Here is a 17,259-nt window from a genome sequence, read left to right on the forward strand (position 1 = left end):
CAAAATACATTAATAATGAATTGTCTCATTATTTTTCATTGATAAATGATTCGTTAGGTCTGTGAACTGTAAGGAAATTGTGAAGAATGCCTGTAACCATTTTCCAAGCTTTATTAACCAGAAAACTGGCGCAGACATTGCATACATAAAAGCTAACTTGCTTTAAATATCTGGTCCAGTTTTCTTTTTAACTCAACCGTGTTGTGTTGAAAACAGCCACTGTCTTGATGATCTATCCCAGTAAAAGTTAAGGTTTCAGCTCAGGACACACGGGGTCCGGGTGATCTGTTTGACCTGCATGTTTGGGCACAGCTATCAGGTTGGCCGTATCTTTTGTCATCCGATCGGCTGAGTCTCAGCCCGGCGGACATTATACACCTCCCGCATTTTCACTTCAGCTGAATCGACTGAAGTCACGACTCATTCTGGTTCTGTCAGCCGCTTCAAGTCTCACCAACAAACTGCTCCTCCTTCTTCTCCTCTGTTAGCCTTCTGTTTCCCTTCTTACAGCTTTTCGTCTTTTCCTTGTATGGTAACAACATGTTTTGTGTGAAAGAACATTTCAATATTCATATTTCTGCTGATGGTTCGCCACACGAGCCGCTTCCAGCTGTCAGATGAGTTCTTGTTTGCAAAGCTCCACCTTCCCAGCTCCCTCTCTGCTCCAACTCCTCCATTTCCCTCACTTCTCCTTCCGCCTGCACCTATTTCTGGAGAGGAGACCTCGGCTTGTGGAGCAGATAATTTATTCCTGTTTATCTCCCGACTCTGTCCCGTACCGCGGGGAAATGAGAGATGGAAAAAATGGAGAGAAAGAGGAGTGCGGGAGCTGTTTTCCTTTCATGTAACTGCAGCAGACAGAAGCAAATGGATGACAGCTTCAGCTCGCAGGGCCTCTGCTCGCTGAACACACTCACGCACGCACAGTCGTGCCCTCCGTGTGTTTAACAAGTCAAACATCGCCTCCTCCGAGGAATGCGAAAGCATGTTTGTTGAAACTTCTGCATATAGTGATCAGCTATTGTGTAAGTTGTGGTAAACTATGAATCACAAACGCACACACACACTGCTTTTCCCCCCCCCGGGTAACCTTTTAGTGCTTGACCTTCCGGGTTTTAAGACTTAATAATTAAAAGCTTTTTTTGCCATTAGGACATTAAAAAACCATGTGTGTGTGTCGGCAGTAAACCAGTAAGTACATTAGCTTGAGTATCAGGTTTCATTTTGAAGGGCTTCTGCTTTCCTTGAGGCAGTTATTATTTATTGTTTGGAGAACCTTTAATGATGCACTTATTTAATGTATGTAAATAAATACATATGCGCAAAACTGAACTACATTCAATTTAATTCAATTCAATTATTCATTTTAGTATTTCATGTACACCTTTCTTCTGCCCTTTCAGTAACTCAGAAAGCAGGACTTATGTAAATGTAATGTAGTCTTCCACCACTGTCTATATAGGTATGCATATGTATACATGTACTGTATATATGTGTGTGTGTGTGTGTGCGTGTGTGTGTGTGAAGACCTTCTGTTTCTCTCTATACCTCTATACATCTCCCACAAGCCAGTTCCCTTTGATCAGTCTCACAGACGATGTTATACGAAACATGCTTTGTGTCAACAGACCATTAGCAGAGTAAGAAAAGCACCCTGTGAAACAAAGAATCCCTGAGTGTGTGTGTGTGACACGGTTTATCACGATGGTATCTGGGTAGGAGGATACGTGAGTGTATAAGTAAATAAAATAAGTTCAGGGGCAGCACCAGTGGGCCTGCTGAAAGGAATCACTCACTAGCTTGTAAAGCTGTGCAACAAAAGGTCCTTCTTGTGTCACCCTTTTTTACTCTTTATTTATTTTTGTGTGTGTTGCCGCGCACGGAAAGAGAAAATACATGGTTTTCTACCGGTAAATGAAAGCTTGGCCCTTTCAGAAGCTGCCCACAGACATCACATCAAAGCTGGCTTTATTGGATGATGAAGCAAAAGAAGTGGAGATACCCCAGGGTCCAAACATCGCAGAGACAGAGCAACAGACAAACACCTCGGGGTGAAAGGGAGATGAAGCAAAGAGAGAACGATGGCAGCAGAAACATTTTCTACAAACTCGACTGAACATCTTTATTCTCTCTCTCTCTCTCTCTCTCTCTCTCCGTCTTGCAGGGGCGCTACAGATCGAGAACAGCGAGGAAACGGACCAAGGGAAGTACGAGTGCGTGGCCACCAACTCTCAAGGCGTGCGCTACTCCTCCCCCGCCAACCTGTATGTGCGAGGTAGGACCCGAGAGCTGAAACGCACACGCACACACACACACACACACACGCTCAGACAAACACACAAAAATCACTATGATCAAGTCGCTGTTGCTATGGATAGTCTTTTTTTATTTCTGTCCTTTTAGATAAGTACTACTAACTCATCCATTGTCTACAATATATGTTGACCCTGTTGTTTGGTATTTCTCACAATCACCCTTAACAAGTCCACCTTAAGCCTCGGTGCGAGCCCCCTGCTGTGCCGTCAAATTGAACATGAAGTGGGGAGCACACCTTGGCTTAACTGCATGAAGCTTCACTGATCTGTCCACTGAAGGGGCTTCTGTACAAGGGGCAGATGAAGTGCAAAAATGTCTCACAAAGGATGCACGGATTTGATTGGGCAGTTTGAATTGATTTGGAGACAATCGGGGTTAAGTCTATTCTTACGTGTGTTTGCGTCAGTGGCATCATGTTGCACCCACGCGGTCTCTAGACTGTGGGTGCTGATGTATCACTGGCTTACGCCTGAAATGTAACAACCAATGTTGAGATTTATAAATTCCAGTTTCTATGCTAAGTGGAATATCGAAGGAGTGTGTATGCGATGTGTGCGTGTTGGTGAGTGTGTGTGTGTGTGTGCAGTAGAGCGAGTGGCTTTGCGCTGGCCGTTTTTATTCTCTCTGTGTTTCCCCGTTCTCTCTCCCCCCCCCCGCCCCCCCCTCACGTCATTGTGTTCTGCATCAACCCCCTCTCATCCCTCAGAGCTTCGAGAAGGTTGGTGTGCTCTTTCTTTTCTTTTGTTACTCCTTTGTTTCAGAGAGCTTCACTTATTGAAACAGAGAGAAACAAAAAAGAAAAAAAAAAGAAAAAAACCTTAAAAGGACACCGGTGTAGATTTGAAGTGAAATGACATTGTCTCCAAATGTGAAGAGAGTTGATTTCCTAAAGCTACTACGATGATGAAGTGGTCTGCCCATGCAGCAGAGTGCATTGTTTGCATTGTGAGGCCTTGCCTGCAGAAACCCTTGGTATTGCCCTCACTCCCCGATCAATGTTTTCTGCATGGTGTGATCTTGTTGTCATGGAGACCCAAGAATTGGAAGATTAAAGAGAGGCGGTGTTTGCATGGAAGGAGTGAGAGAGAAAGAGAAAGGAGCACCGTTTGCATGTCTGTTGACTGACGGACTGACACAAGAGCACGGCTCAGTGTGTGTGTGTGTTCAGGCCTATCGATGTGCTTTGATTGTGTTATTGAACATGTCTGGCTATTTTTTTTTTTCATCTTCTCATGTATCATTTTTCTCAGCTCTCATGTCCTCACATATGCTCCAATTCTGTACTTGTTGCATTGGGTGAAAGTGTTGCACTCGCAGTCATGCTTGTACGTGCCCTTCTGTGTTGACGCCAAATGTGACATGCAGCTTCGATTCAAGCCATCAGATCACCTGTTCTTGAAAACAAATAAATACATTTAGTCAAGTACCATACTTACAAACAGATGATTCAAAATACTTGCTTTAATACTGAAATATTGTACTTTTTACCCCACAGCTATAATTACAGTTAACTCAACAAATTTAAGATTTTTCCTACAAAGAATAACTATAAGTTATGATGCATTGTTACAGAATAGTGCTGTATTTAAATAATGCAAAACGCTCCGCCCTATTCCAATTACAACAGTGAAATTACACTTATACATCAATACAATAAGTCATTATTTTACTATATTATGATAATTAACAATAGCCTCACTGTTTTTAATATTTTAACTTCAGTAATGAAATCAGCTCTATTTTAATTCGGTTTTGTCTTAATCGACCCAAGTTCTGCAATGACGACTGACTATTGGCGGCTCATATTCGCTACATTAGCACACATTTCTTTAGCTTGTAGCCGATCTGGCAAAATATTAAGATATGCAGGACTTTGACTTAAGTAAATGATATGTTTCCAGTGTGGCATATAATGTCAGGGCTCTGAAAACTGCACATCTCCTGGATTCATAGTATGACTAAACTTTACAGGGGTTAACTCCACTGTAATACAGCCTGTGCTGTCGCTATCTTCCCCAAACACCCCGACACGCCTCCACCGAATGACATTTTAAATGATTAATATCCATTCAAATGTTCAGATACGGAGGGGGCATTAATGATTCCCTCGTATTAGAGTGGATAATAAAAGCAGTGTCCTTGAGACGGACCGGATGGTGCTACGTAAATGTCAGCCCGGTGGCGGAGCCGGAGGGGTGTGAAGCAGCGCCGAGATGCCGCGGTAATCCTGGCGGGCCGTGCCAAGGTCCCCCCCCAGCCTGGAGCCTCCGGACTCCCAGCAGAGGGCGGGACTAATGATATCCCCGCTAATAAAGATTGAAGCTCCTGGCTCCCGCAAAACCCGTGTAGAAAGGGAAGACGTTCATGTGGCTCGGCTCCATTAACTCAAAGCTGGAGACTGTGTGAGCGTGTGAGGGATTAGCCCTTGTTAGGGGCCCACTTTGTTGTAAAGCATTTTGCCTCTGCGGTGGGTTTTTCTTATAAATACTGCTGAGTCCATGCTTCAGATCACTAAATGGTCATCTTTCACCTTCATCCTGTTGTTGCTCGTATTGCCATACTAATCCACGGGCTAAAGGAGTTGTCTTTTTTTCAGTTGTCGTTTTTATTTGATCACATGGATCGGCGTGACGAAGCTGAAGGAGCGAGAGTGGTGGTGTTGTGCGATGCTGCGTTGCACCTGCTGTGTTTGTCCGTGTGCATGGATTTGTCACGGGTGCAGTCCGTCCGTCCGTCTGTCCGTCTGTCCGTCTGTCCGTCTGTCTGTCTCCAGCATGCTCTGATGAGGAGATGCCTGCCTAATCATGTCTGTTTTCTAACAGGTCTACCTGTTTTTGTCTCTTTGTCTCTTTCTTGTCTTCAACGTCTATATCCAATTCCGGGTATCTTACAATACTGTTTTCTACAAGTATTCTAAATGCTTTGCAGTTTATCGTTATTCATGAAATGATCGTGACATCCCGGCAAATTACTATACTTTTTTTTTTTTTTTCAATTTGTTGAAATCATGCAAAAATGTTGACTTCTATCCAATTGTTTCTAGATTCTTTGAGTAGGGGGGAAGTGGCCGGTGAAGATTCCAAGTAAAGATGTTACACATTAAGGAGTGGAGGTCATATACCCACAGTCATTTATTTATCTTTATTTGATTTCACATTTCTTACATTATATAGATATATTTTTGCTGGATTTTCCAAGTTGTCTAAAAGGAACATTGTTTTTCTACTGATGCTCTCTGTGTCTGCCCCCCCCCCCTCTCATTCTCTCTCATGCAGAGACGTTTGTCCGTTTCTTTCTCTGTCTCTTTCTGTTTTCTGTGTTGTGACCCTGGGGTATCCTATTCCTCTTTTATTCTTTCAACATCCGATCTGTACTAGTTTTTTATCTTACTTTGGAAGCATCTACTTTCTGAATGGGCCTGACTCTGGTATATAGCCGTGTTTTTAAATAGATCCATGTGTTTTCTTCTTCCTCGCTCCTCTCTTCTTCCCCCCTTTTACCTCCTTCCCCTAAAACCCTCTTCTAATCCTCTCTCTATCCCCACTTCCCTGTCTTTTCCCCTCCTCTCCCTTACCCTTTTTGTTCTCTTCTTCTTCTTCTGCATTCTGTCTGCGCCCTGATGTGTAGGAGCGACAGAAACATGTACATAAGTTTATTAACTTATAAACATGCACATACTACCTCACATATCTCTCTTTTTGCTCGCACTCGTTCTTTCCTGTTCTGCCTCTTTCATGCTGTCTTGGTGTTCTTTACTTAACGTGTCCAATGATCACTGTAATTGCCACGACACCCTATTAGAACCCTCAATCCACTGGTGTGCATTTTCAATTCATCCGACTACACACTGTATCACTTATGAATCCTATGTATTGTACAGTACCTTGTTGTACAATGTGGCTGTCCTTTGCTACATTGCCTGTCATTGTCTGGAAGAGAAGCAGAGCTGCCTCTTTCTATATCTCTCTCTATCTCTCCACTTCCGCTCTGGCTCTGACTTTTTCTCCGGTGTCTCTGCTCTTGCCTCGTCTCTCTCTGTCTCCCTCTCTTCAGTTCTTCGTTCTCTTCTTTGTGTTCCTCCACCATTTTATCCCTCTTGAGTCGCCCAGGCATGCGAGTGACCTATCAGTTCAGTTCTCTCGATGCATCTCTCCCTGATACACAGTCAACCAAGCATCTACAGATCCAGTATTGGATATAACTTGCCACTTCACACTTACTTGTTATGGATACACAAATAGCTTGCAGGGCCTATTGATCCCATATGATGCACACTAGCTCTAAAAAGAGCTCAACGAATGCAGAAGCACCTCAAGGAACAGAAATCTCAATGAAGAAAAGTTTCTCACTGCCGTTTCTGGTAAAGTTTAACATGATTAGTCATTGCTTGGAGGGGGAGATGTAATAATAATAATAATAATACTGCTTAAATCAATAACCTGAATCATTTGCCTAAATAAATGATACAAAATAAGGAAGAAGAGAAACTGACTATAGGTGTCATGTCCTGGTTGAAATGATACTCAAGAGTTTGTCACGATATTATTTTGAGTAGGCAGCTCTGAATGGTTGAGCTCAACACAAGATGTTTGTCTTTCTGTTGCAATCATCAGTACCATAAAGTAATTGGGCCTAAAGTTGAAATATCCCTTTGTAATTTTCTGTAAAAACCCTGAAGTTCATTCTCCCCCTTCCTGTTACCTCTCCTCTCTTCTCTCTTTCTTTCTTTTTATCTCTCTTAATCTCAATCTTGCTCTCTGCCTCGCCCTACCCTTCTCTCTTCTCTCTGATTCTCTCTCCCTCACCCCGTCTTCCCCTTCCTTCTTTTTTCTCCCCCTTTCTTCTCTCTCAATCCCTTCCCGACTTTTCTCGTCCCCCCCCGCCCTTCGACCCCCCCCCCCACACTTTCTTCCCTGCCTCTCCTCCTTTCCCAGTGCGCCGCGTGCCCCCTCGTTTCTCCATCCTCCCTTCCAACCACGAGATCATGCCGGGAGGGAGCGTCAACATCACCTGCGTGGCCGTGGGGTCGCCCATGCCCTACGTCAAGTGGATGCTGGGCAGCGAGGACCTGACCCCAGAGGACGAAATGCCGATCGGACGGAACGTGCTGGAGCTCAACGGAGTCCGAGAGTCCGCGAACTACACCTGTGTGGCCATGAGCAGCCTGGGCATCATCGAGTCCACCGCTCAGGTCTTAGTAAAGAGTAAGAGACGCTCAGGATAAAATTCTACCATTAAAGGGCCATTTTCCCACCATCCTTGAACAGAAATATCATGCAAATGGTGTATCCTCAAAATTGTAATTCAATTAGAGTCAATTTTATTGCAGTTTGTACGGAAGGTATTTAGATGTATTTAAAGTATACGGAACAGAACTGTGCACGTGTAGAAGTACAAAGTATACAATATGAGTACAAGTACAAAGGGCGTGCGTTCAGAATGGACAAAAAGGAATAAATAGTAATCTATCTTCTCCTACCGACTGGCTAATCCCCAGCTTTGCCAAAGCCTCCCGGCACGCCCATTGTCACAGAGACCACAGCCACCAGTGTGACCATCACTTGGGACTCCGGTAACCCCGACCCCGTCTCCTACTACATCATCCAGTACCGAGCCAAAGGGCCCGACAGCAAGTACGAGACTGTGGACAGCATCACCACCACCCGCTACAGCATCGGGGGACTTTACCCCAACACAGAGTACGAAATCAGAGTGTCGGCCTTCAATAGCATCGGCCAGGGCCCCCCCTCCACCCGCGTGGAGGCCCGCACGGGGGAGCAGGCCCCGGCCAGCCCTCCCCGAAACGTCCAGGCTCACATCATATCTCCGAACACGGTGATGGTCCGCTGGGAGGAGCCGGAGGAACCCAATGGACAGGTGGGACCAGGAGAACTTTCTTTTTCTTCTTTTTGATTTATAATCAGTAGAGGAAAACATACATTTTACATTTTATTGTATTGTTTTACCCGCCAAACAGCAAAATGTTTTAAACAAATTGGTAAATGCCTCCCAGTGTTCACGTCCACAATCTCAGATTGTGTCTTTAGTTCAGACTAAAACATAAATGACTGGGATACCCTCTTTCATTTCAACATAAATGTCATAAATGTCTGGTTCAATTGCTACAATTCATTGCAAGCCGTTAGTTATGTTGTCAATATTGTGCTGTCTTCCGTCATGCACCAACCGCCGAGACAATTTCCATGTATGTCTAACATATAATGGCAATAAACGTTTCCTGATTCCTGATTAATAATCCTCGGTCTGTATTCCCACACTAAAATCCTTCTACGTCCCACTGCATCTGCTTGGGAAAAGCTGGACGCCTGCAGCCAAGTTAATGAGCTTAACAAGCATCTACCGGGGAACTAAATCAATTACCAAAGAACCGGTATAGAAGAGAATTCTAAGAAGCACGTCTCTGGAGCACAAATCAAGTGAATGGAAATCTAAATGTCCATTATGACGTTGTAACAGCATGCAACACTTTGCATATGTAGAAACTGCGATTGTTACTCAGCTTACAGCTCACTGAGTGTGTCGCTGTGTAATATTCAGTACACACAAAATAAGAAATATTAATCAATTTCAACTCTTTTCCTCAACGGTTAAGGTGTTTTGTATTATTTCGGTTTGTATTAGCAACATGACAATACTTTAAAGGCCCTACGGGCTGCTACGGGCCGACAACATTTTCAAATTACACAAAGGTCCACTAAGCGTTAAATTGATAAGGCCTCAATAAAAGTCGCCATAGGGAGCTATTGCAGTGTGCTAGTTCATGTCCTTTTCAGGTATTGTTTCTTGCCATAGATTTCCCTCCTGTACCTCCCTTGCTACTTTCCCCATCCTCTAAAGAAAATGTAATTGGACTGCCCGCTCTAAGTTAAGAGCAGTCCCTCTTGAGGCTTATTTCCTTTTTCCAGCCTACCTAAGTGTAATGTGGGTTCATAAAAAGGCAAGACAGAATAGATTATGGGGATTCAAGATATTAAAGAGTAATAATGGGAGATGTGCTAGAGGTGGAGGGTAAGGGTGATGGCATAGCAGCAGGATTACACCCATAAAGAAATCCCTCTGGAGGGTTAGGGGAGGTGATTAAATGGAAGGCACTACAATAGCACGGCTGCTCTAAAATATTGTTGGAGGGAGATATATTTACCAGGTCCAACAGCTCCAGATGTGACGACATCGCTGCGTGAAAGTGACCTCGGATAAACACTGAACCAACAAATCCACAGGACCATCTGGACTGAAGTAGAAAATAATTCATAAGTGATGACTTTAGCGGTGATAAATTGTGGTTGTGTATGGAGGTATTATGGTTTACGGTTATGGTCGGGGGTCAGAGTGATCACTTAACACAGCCAAGTCACTGGAGACTTTAAAATCCAGTGCCAACCAGAAGCAGTGCTCCTCATCCAGCTGCCTCCCTCTCCCTCTGCTGCCGTTGCAGGTGAAAGGCTACCGTGTGTACTACACCATGGACACGTCCCGCCCCATGAACGACTGGCAGATCCACAACGTCCAGGACAGCGTGATCACAACCATTCAGAGCCTGGTGACCTCAAAGACTTACACCATCCAGGTCCTAGCCTTCACCTCGGTAGGGGACGGGCCCTTCTCGGACCCCGTCCATGTTAAAGTCATGCCTGGAGGTCAGTCAAAGTTTGTTTTTCAGATGACTGCTTGAAACAGAGCACAAATGATGACATCATTGTGTGTGTGCAGGGCGTGATGTGAAGTTAACTAGCTTATGTAAGTGGTCTTATGCTTTTGAGGCAATCCACCCCAGGCCTTATGCAAATAAGTTTGACCCATCCGGAACGATGGCTTCTTCTGAAAGAACAAATCCCACCTGCTGGGACACAACTGCGGAGACTTCTGAAAAGGAAAGAGGGATTAGCTCGGTGCCGCTCGTGTCACTGTGACAGCTGCTGTGAAGTCGCAGGTTTTGTGTGATGGGAGGGGCAAGGAGATGATTACTCAGATGGTATTACTGGTTTAAATTTCTGCAAAGCCTGAGCTCCTGCTACGCCATCAGATGTCTCATGAAAGCCTGGGGTTTTCTGCCATACAGAAAAAGAATGAGGAGCTATGAAAAATATTTATAGTTATGACATTGAGTTTAAGTACATCATCCCCTGAAAAAATAGGTCAGGTTAAAATGGATCCAATTTGGTCATTTCTATGGAACCACAAATTATAGTAGAGTAGTGAACAGCTAAACAGCTAAGGTAAATGCTTCAATATAGTAATACATACATTACATTACATTATACAATACATTTACATTTTTACAAAAATAGTACATTTATTGTTATTTAGCATTTAACTAAACACAGTGACAAAGGGATTTTCAGTAAAAGAAAAAAGGACAAAAATAAGGCGGGTCAAGAAAAATTTCACTGGTATAATAAAACATGTTAAAACAATAGGAGTTTAACTTATTGAAAATTGGCTTGCTAAAAAGTGATGGCAATATAGATAACTTATAGATAGCAAGATATCATTCCAACTTTGAAACATAACCTATTATGAATGTAGAGTGCCATCACTTAGTAAAAGGCTGTTAAGACGTTTTCAGCAACAAAAAATGCAGAAGAATTTGGAACAAAACCGGATTTTGTTTGGTAAAGACTGCCTGACATTTTGGTCCTGTCTCCTCCAGTCCCGGGCCAGCCAGGAAAGTTTAAAGTCGGTAAGGTGGCCGACACCAGCATCGAGCTGACCTGGGAACCTGCGTACACGAAGGAGGGCATCGTCAACTATGAGCTGCTCTACAAACCTGTCAAGTTTGGCAGCTTGGTGAGACCTTTTACTTTTACTCTTTTTTTTACCGGTGGATTTCTTATCGAGACGGGGGATGAGGAGACAGATAAAGGATGGACGTTTAAAAGATTAACCCTACTGTCCTGTGCTATTGGGTCTGCTAGGCACAGTCGTGTCCTTTTTGAATGATTTCCTGTTCACTCCCCTCATCCTGTCCTCTGCTCTTCTCCTCTCTCAGGAGAAGCTGACCTTCGGGCCGAGGACCTCTTACACAGTGGAGGGTCTCAAAGCCAACACGGAGTACTCCTTCTCCCTGGCCGCCATCTCCAACAAAGGCATCGGGGCTTTCACCAATGAACTGGTGCAGAGGACGTCTCAAGCCAGTACGTGTTCATTCCACCGGGTTCACACATTGGCTCCCATGTGACACACCTTTAAATTGTATTGTGTTTCAGTCTTGTTCACAGACCTCGTGCATTAATGTGTTCTCTAAACACACACATACACACAGGTCACAAGTACATCAACTCCTGAACCGGTAAAACCCGGGAGCCAGGTCCTCCATCGATCCAGCTCTCCATCTATCTCATTTATCAACATATCTGTCCGAACCGGCCCCCCATCCATCCATCCATGTTTGACTGTGCCTTTCTTCCTCCTCTCAGCCGCTCGCTTTCTTACACAACCACAATATCATGACAGATGGAGATGGAGCACCGATTAATGTTTCACTCTTCCTTTTCTTCATCCTCCTTTCACTTTTTCTACTCTATCAGTGTCTAATGTCGTTTAAAGGGCAACACTGCTCGCCACTTATTGGCCAGAGGCCAGTGGTGAGGAGCATTGTATGATGTTGGTTCGGCCTGCTGTGTTTACAGGTAAGTGCCACACGCTGAACTTTGGTTCTCTCCCTTGTGTCCGTCTCACCATTGTTTTTCTGCACAATCACTGATAGCCGACAGCGTCAATTAAGTCACTGACATGTTGAGTCAATACAGCTGCTCACAAAATGCGGATATAATGGAGAAAATGGTACAAGGAAAAGAACCGATAAAGTTGTCGTGGTCGAGGAAAAAAAACAAGTCCTGCAGTGAAGGGCGCTCTGCTGTTACGTTTTAACGGTAAGTTTTTTGTATAGTATGTGTAATCTCTCCACAGCCTCAAAGAGTCATGCTATGTATTCACAATCAGATCCTTTTTTAGAACCGGGCAACATAATGTGCTGAACACTTTTAGATGGTCTCCTTTCACTCTTTACCTTCAGTGAGAAAGAGGAGGTTGGGGTTTCAGGAAAAGGGGAAGGTGCCAGATAAGCAGACTATTTCATGCAGCAGAATTCATTTCCCTGGGAGGTTATGTGCGCTTTGTTATCGCCAGGCTTTGGTGCACATCTAGATTGTCCCCCGAGGCCAGCAGAACAGTGGCTGTACGGCTGAGTGGATAGATGCTTGAACCTGTCAGCTATGACTATTACACTCCCACACGTACACACACACTGCTGTTCACTCCCCGAGCTCACACACACAAGCACAGACGCCTCGGCCACACACGCAGGTGTGTGTTGTGTCCTTGTTGGCCGAGGGGTACCTGCAGTCAAGGCATCTATAGGGAGTGAGGTCGGTGGCTCTTGGGCTTGGGTGCTACAGTAAACATGCAAGGCTGCTTATGATTCAATTCTTCATTCCAGCCCAACTCTCAACATCCGTCTGAGTGCCTTTCTCTCATGAACTCCTTGTTCTTTTTTTTTAACCAGCCTCCTAAATCCTGCCAGCACTGTGTGAGCTCTGTGATGGTTTGTTTGTTCATCCCTTTGTGAAGCCCAAGACCTTCCCCTATTCAGCAGTAGAACGATTCAGACCAGTCTATTATCCCGACTCACGGGGGCTGCTGTTGTCAAATGGGTATATCTGTCTGTGCTCCTGTGTGCTGAGCGGGATTTGTTTTTTTCATTCATATATCTGGATCATTTTATGCAATTAGTATGCGGCTAGAGGATGAGAAATAATCATCAGGTGTCAGAGGCACATTCTCCTTCGGGTGTAATTAACTGGTTCACTCAGGGTCAATAACCTCCTGTCTCTCATTTTATTAAGCTAACATTATGCTTTTGTATGATGTGGTTGCTCTCCTTTTGCCTCTCACTTTTGTTTGTCCTGGCGTCAGCTGTTTGATTTCATTTTACTTTAGTTTCTTGTTGTTTTCTTTTTTGGTCCTTATCTCCTATCCTTTTTGCGTTCATTTCTCCGCTTTCTTGTTATCTCCACCCCAATGTCTTGGGTCTCTCCTGAACTTTTTGCCAACCGCCCTCCTCGTCCCTTGTCCAATCAGAGCCCTCAGCTGCCCCCGAGGGTGTGTCGTGTGAGAGTGCCAGCTCCACTTCGCTGAGAGTAAATTGGAAGCCGCCTCCAGCGGAGGCTCAGAATGGCGAATTGGCAGGTTATGAGCTGAGATACCAGAAAGTCTCTGGGGCTGAAGGTGGAGGGCAGGGCCAGGATGAGAAGGCGCTACCTATCCCAGGACAGCAGGGCCAGACGGTGTTAGAGGGGCTGGAGAAATGGAGCTGGTACAACATCACCCTGGCAGCCTTCACTGCAGAGGGGACTGGACCCAACAGCCCTGTTGTCATTTGCAGAACTGATGAAGACGGTAAGAGTGAGCAATGGATCAGACTTAAACGGTATTGATTGTTTAGTTGATTGTTTTCACTGGCTGGACTGTCTGTCACTTATTAACTCTGTATTTGCGTGTTCTTTTGTGCGTGTTGGATCAGTTCCGGGCGCAGCCCCTCGTCAGGTGGATGTCCAGCCGCTCAACTACTCGGCCCTCCGAGTCACCTGGCGGTCGGTTTTGCCGCGGTCACGGCGAGGACAGATCCGCGGGTACCAAGTGCATTTCAGCCGCGCAGAAAGCGGTGAATCCCGAAATCTTCCCCGAATCAAAGACCTCTTGTTGGATGAGTCTCAGGTGATGTAACAACCAAACATTTGATCAAAAGACGTTGATTCATTCTAGCATTAAACATCCTCACTCTCTCCCTTTCTGTCCTTTGACTCGATCCTTGTCTAATCTTCTGGGTTTGTCTCATCTGTGGGATAAGATGGAGGATGGTGACTCAACTCAATATGTGAGTGCAGACTACTGATCCCAGCACAATGCATCCAATAGATTACACAGAGACAGTTATGTTAAGTGTTTTTCCCCATAGGAGCTGATTTTAGGAGGCCTGAAAGCAGAGACTTTGTACTCCATCTCAGTGGCGGCGTACACCACCAAAGGGGATGGAGCACATAGCAAAGCCAAACTGGTGCAAACCCTGGGGATTGGTAAGCATATGGCAATTATTTATACATTTGAGTGCACTGTATTTAGTGACTTACTCAATAATTGAATTTACAGTACGCTGAACCAGTCAGCAGTAAAGAAGCATAATTCATTCTGATTCGTTTTACATGATGTAGTAAACTTCCAATACACATTACGATTGATTTGTTGCTTTTTACACGGTTGTTTGCAGTGCCCGGCCCCCCCTCACTTTGGGTGCGTCCAGGACCTGGTCCATCAGTGGTGGTCCGGTGGGCTCCTCCGGTGGAGTGCTCCGAGGCAGGCTCTGGTAGTCGAGGGGCTCCAGTGGTAATCCAGAGCTACCGCCTACAGTTTGGCCTGAAGAACACCTCTTTAGACAACACAGTGGAGTTCACAAATAAAGAGAAAAACTTCACTGTCAGAAACCTCTCCCCGGGTTCCTCTTACGTCTTTGTCCTCTCCGCAAAGAGCCGAACGGGCTACGGAGATATAGTTCAACAGGAGATAACAGTTCCCATCTTGCCACCCTTGGGATACCCCAAAATTACTGACTATTTTAATGCCACCTGTTGCTCCCTCGAGTTCTCCTGGCTTCCCCCTGCCCCAAAGGAGTGCTGCGGTGTCATCACAGAGTACACTATATCTTACAAAGAGGCTCCGGGCCCCAAACCCTCTAGTGACCCTGGTTCTCCAGCCATACCGACCCCCACTGCTCCCCCTTGGCTGATCTTGTTACCAGCGAGTGAGTCCAGCTACACCATCCTGGGCCTCAATCACAGCACAGACTACGAGGTGCAGCTACGAGCCCACAACAAGGCAGGGCCAGGCCCATTCAGCCCACCTCTGACGGGCCGAACCCTGGCCTTTGATACAGGTAGGGCTGGCCTCAGCACCTTCTAAGCACTGGTTCAGCTTCACATCTCCGCTCCCTTTTAGTGTGGATTTCACTCCAAACCAAATCACTAAATGAAGTCTGGGCCGACTGCAGAGTCCAGGGGAACACGACTACTCCCCCCAATCTCCTCCACTCTTTCACTTATACCTTCATCACCTACCCTTCACCACCAGTGGAAGCAGGCTGAATGTTAATGGATGTTTGCTTCAGGAGCACTGCTTATCACAAACCGCCAGGTAAAAGTCAACGCGCTGCTTGGACACAGGGTATCTAATACGGCAGGTAAGTGTTCAGTCTGGGTTCAAGGGAAAAAAACGGCGGCTGGGGCTGTATCTGCAGGTAAGCTTTTTTAATCTGATAGACCTCCACTTTCACCTTTTCCAAAGCCTTTGCTGACATGCTGAATTCTGAGTCTAACAAAACACGACCTTACACTCTGAGAATGTGGCATGTCAGATTCCCACTGCCGGTCCGTCTACTCTCTGTTCTTATGACTCTTCGCATCCACTCTCCTCATCCCCTGCCCATCCTCCTAACCATCATGTGTTCTTCCCTCACTAACAAATGTGACTGATGCTTTTTTTTTTACTGGTTTTCAGAAGGACAGCAGAGGAGCCACTGATTTGAATAAAAAGATTTTGGCACACGTGACTCTTTTTCTCTTTGTTTGTTTCTCAGATGTGCCAAGGAATTTTTCAGTCAATCTGGCCACTATGACCAGTGTTCTTCTGACCTGGGAGTTTCCAGAGAGCACCAACCCCTATCGCTTTACTGTATGTGCACTGGATGCTTCATGTACATGTGTCATATTACCTGAGATGATGTTTGTCGGATGCTTGATGATGAGATTATCATAGGTGTCTGTGTTTATTTTGAATGGCCCCAACAATAGTTATGTTCCAACTGGTGTGGGATGTGAGCTTTGTTCAGAATTATGAAAGGTTTCTAGAACATTTACCATAAACAAAAAAAAATGAAAACAGCCAGCTCAGTCTTTTGAATGAGGGTGGATAGAACAAACAATATACTGATTTAGAGATGCTGGTTGACAGATTTAGCTACCTTTATTCTCCTCTGCTTGCAGTCACAATGCTAAGCTAAGTTAGCTAAGCTGCTGGTTGTACCTCGATTTTTACCACACAGACATGTGAGTCAAGCTACTGATGCAACACTCATCAACAAAGGGGATACGCATATTATATATATAAGGTGGGGCAGTTAGGCAGTCCAACATTGTAATCAATCCAGGAAAACTACAATAGCAAATCACCAGCAGTCATAGCATACATTTGCCTACATTTCTCCACCGACCCTCTCCTGTCCTCCAGGTGCAATATAACCTACAGAAGATGGAGGTGGACGCTCGGCTGAGAAAGGCAGTCATCCCAAACCTTCAACCTGACACCAGCTACGACTTTAAGATCACTGCTCCGGAGGGAAACATGGGGGGCCTTCGCCATCGCATCTCCGCCAAGACCTCGCCGCCAATCACCATCCGTCGGCCTGAGATCGACCACACCCGCGACACCGAGACCACAGTCACCATAGTGCTGCCGTCGCTGGAGACTCGCACCACTGTCAAGTGAGTCAGGCCATGTCCTCGCCATGCTCTTGTTTGCCTCTATGTATCGTCTCACATGATCTCTAAAGGTGCGGGGCATGATGATGCCTCTACTCCAGTGACAAGATGTGCAACAAGTTGCAAAAGGAAAGGTGGAAACGGTTACATGTTTGCTGTTGTATCCATGCAACCGGTGTTATGTTGTCGTTCCTTCTCTGCTCCCCCAGGAATGTGTATGTTGTTGTGGTTCCGCTGCGGAGAGCCCGCGGCGTTATCAGACACCTCAAGAGCCCAGATGAAATGGACCTTGAGGAGGTGAGAATCACAACAATGACAGCATCTGCCGATGTTTGTGCCTGCAAGGATGACGAGACCTACGAGCACACACTTAATCAAATTACCGAGTCCTCCT

At 45.3% G+C, this 17,259-nt stretch overlaps 1 protein-coding gene across 1 annotated transcript in view; it reads left to right on the forward strand.

Moving 5' to 3' along the window:
* Positions 1-17,259, forward strand: part of LOC119209887 (receptor-type tyrosine-protein phosphatase S-like) — a 59,224-nt gene that overhangs the window by 29,813 nt on the left and 12,152 nt on the right. The window contains exons 6-19 of the mRNA XM_062557768.1: positions 2,165-2,275; positions 7,251-7,520; positions 7,814-8,193; positions 9,773-9,974; positions 10,988-11,124; positions 11,327-11,471; positions 13,417-13,734; positions 13,859-14,052; positions 14,186-14,212; positions 14,294-14,411; positions 14,603-15,265; positions 15,965-16,059; positions 16,615-16,868; positions 17,075-17,162. Coding sequence (XP_062413752.1) covers positions 2,165-2,275; positions 7,251-7,520; positions 7,814-8,193; positions 9,773-9,974; positions 10,988-11,124; positions 11,327-11,471; positions 13,417-13,734; positions 13,859-14,052; positions 14,186-14,212; positions 14,294-14,411; positions 14,603-15,265; positions 15,965-16,059; positions 16,615-16,868; positions 17,075-17,162 — 3,002 coding nt within the window. The remainder of the gene's footprint in view (positions 1-2,164; positions 2,276-7,250; positions 7,521-7,813; positions 8,194-9,772; positions 9,975-10,987; positions 11,125-11,326; positions 11,472-13,416; positions 13,735-13,858; positions 14,053-14,185; positions 14,213-14,293; positions 14,412-14,602; positions 15,266-15,964; positions 16,060-16,614; positions 16,869-17,074; positions 17,163-17,259) is intronic.

The sequence above is a fragment of the Pungitius pungitius genome, chromosome 15, assembly GCF_949316345.1.
Source record: "Pungitius pungitius chromosome 15, fPunPun2.1, whole genome shotgun sequence".
NCBI classification, from domain to species: domain Eukaryota; kingdom Metazoa; phylum Chordata; class Actinopteri; order Perciformes; family Gasterosteidae; genus Pungitius; species Pungitius pungitius.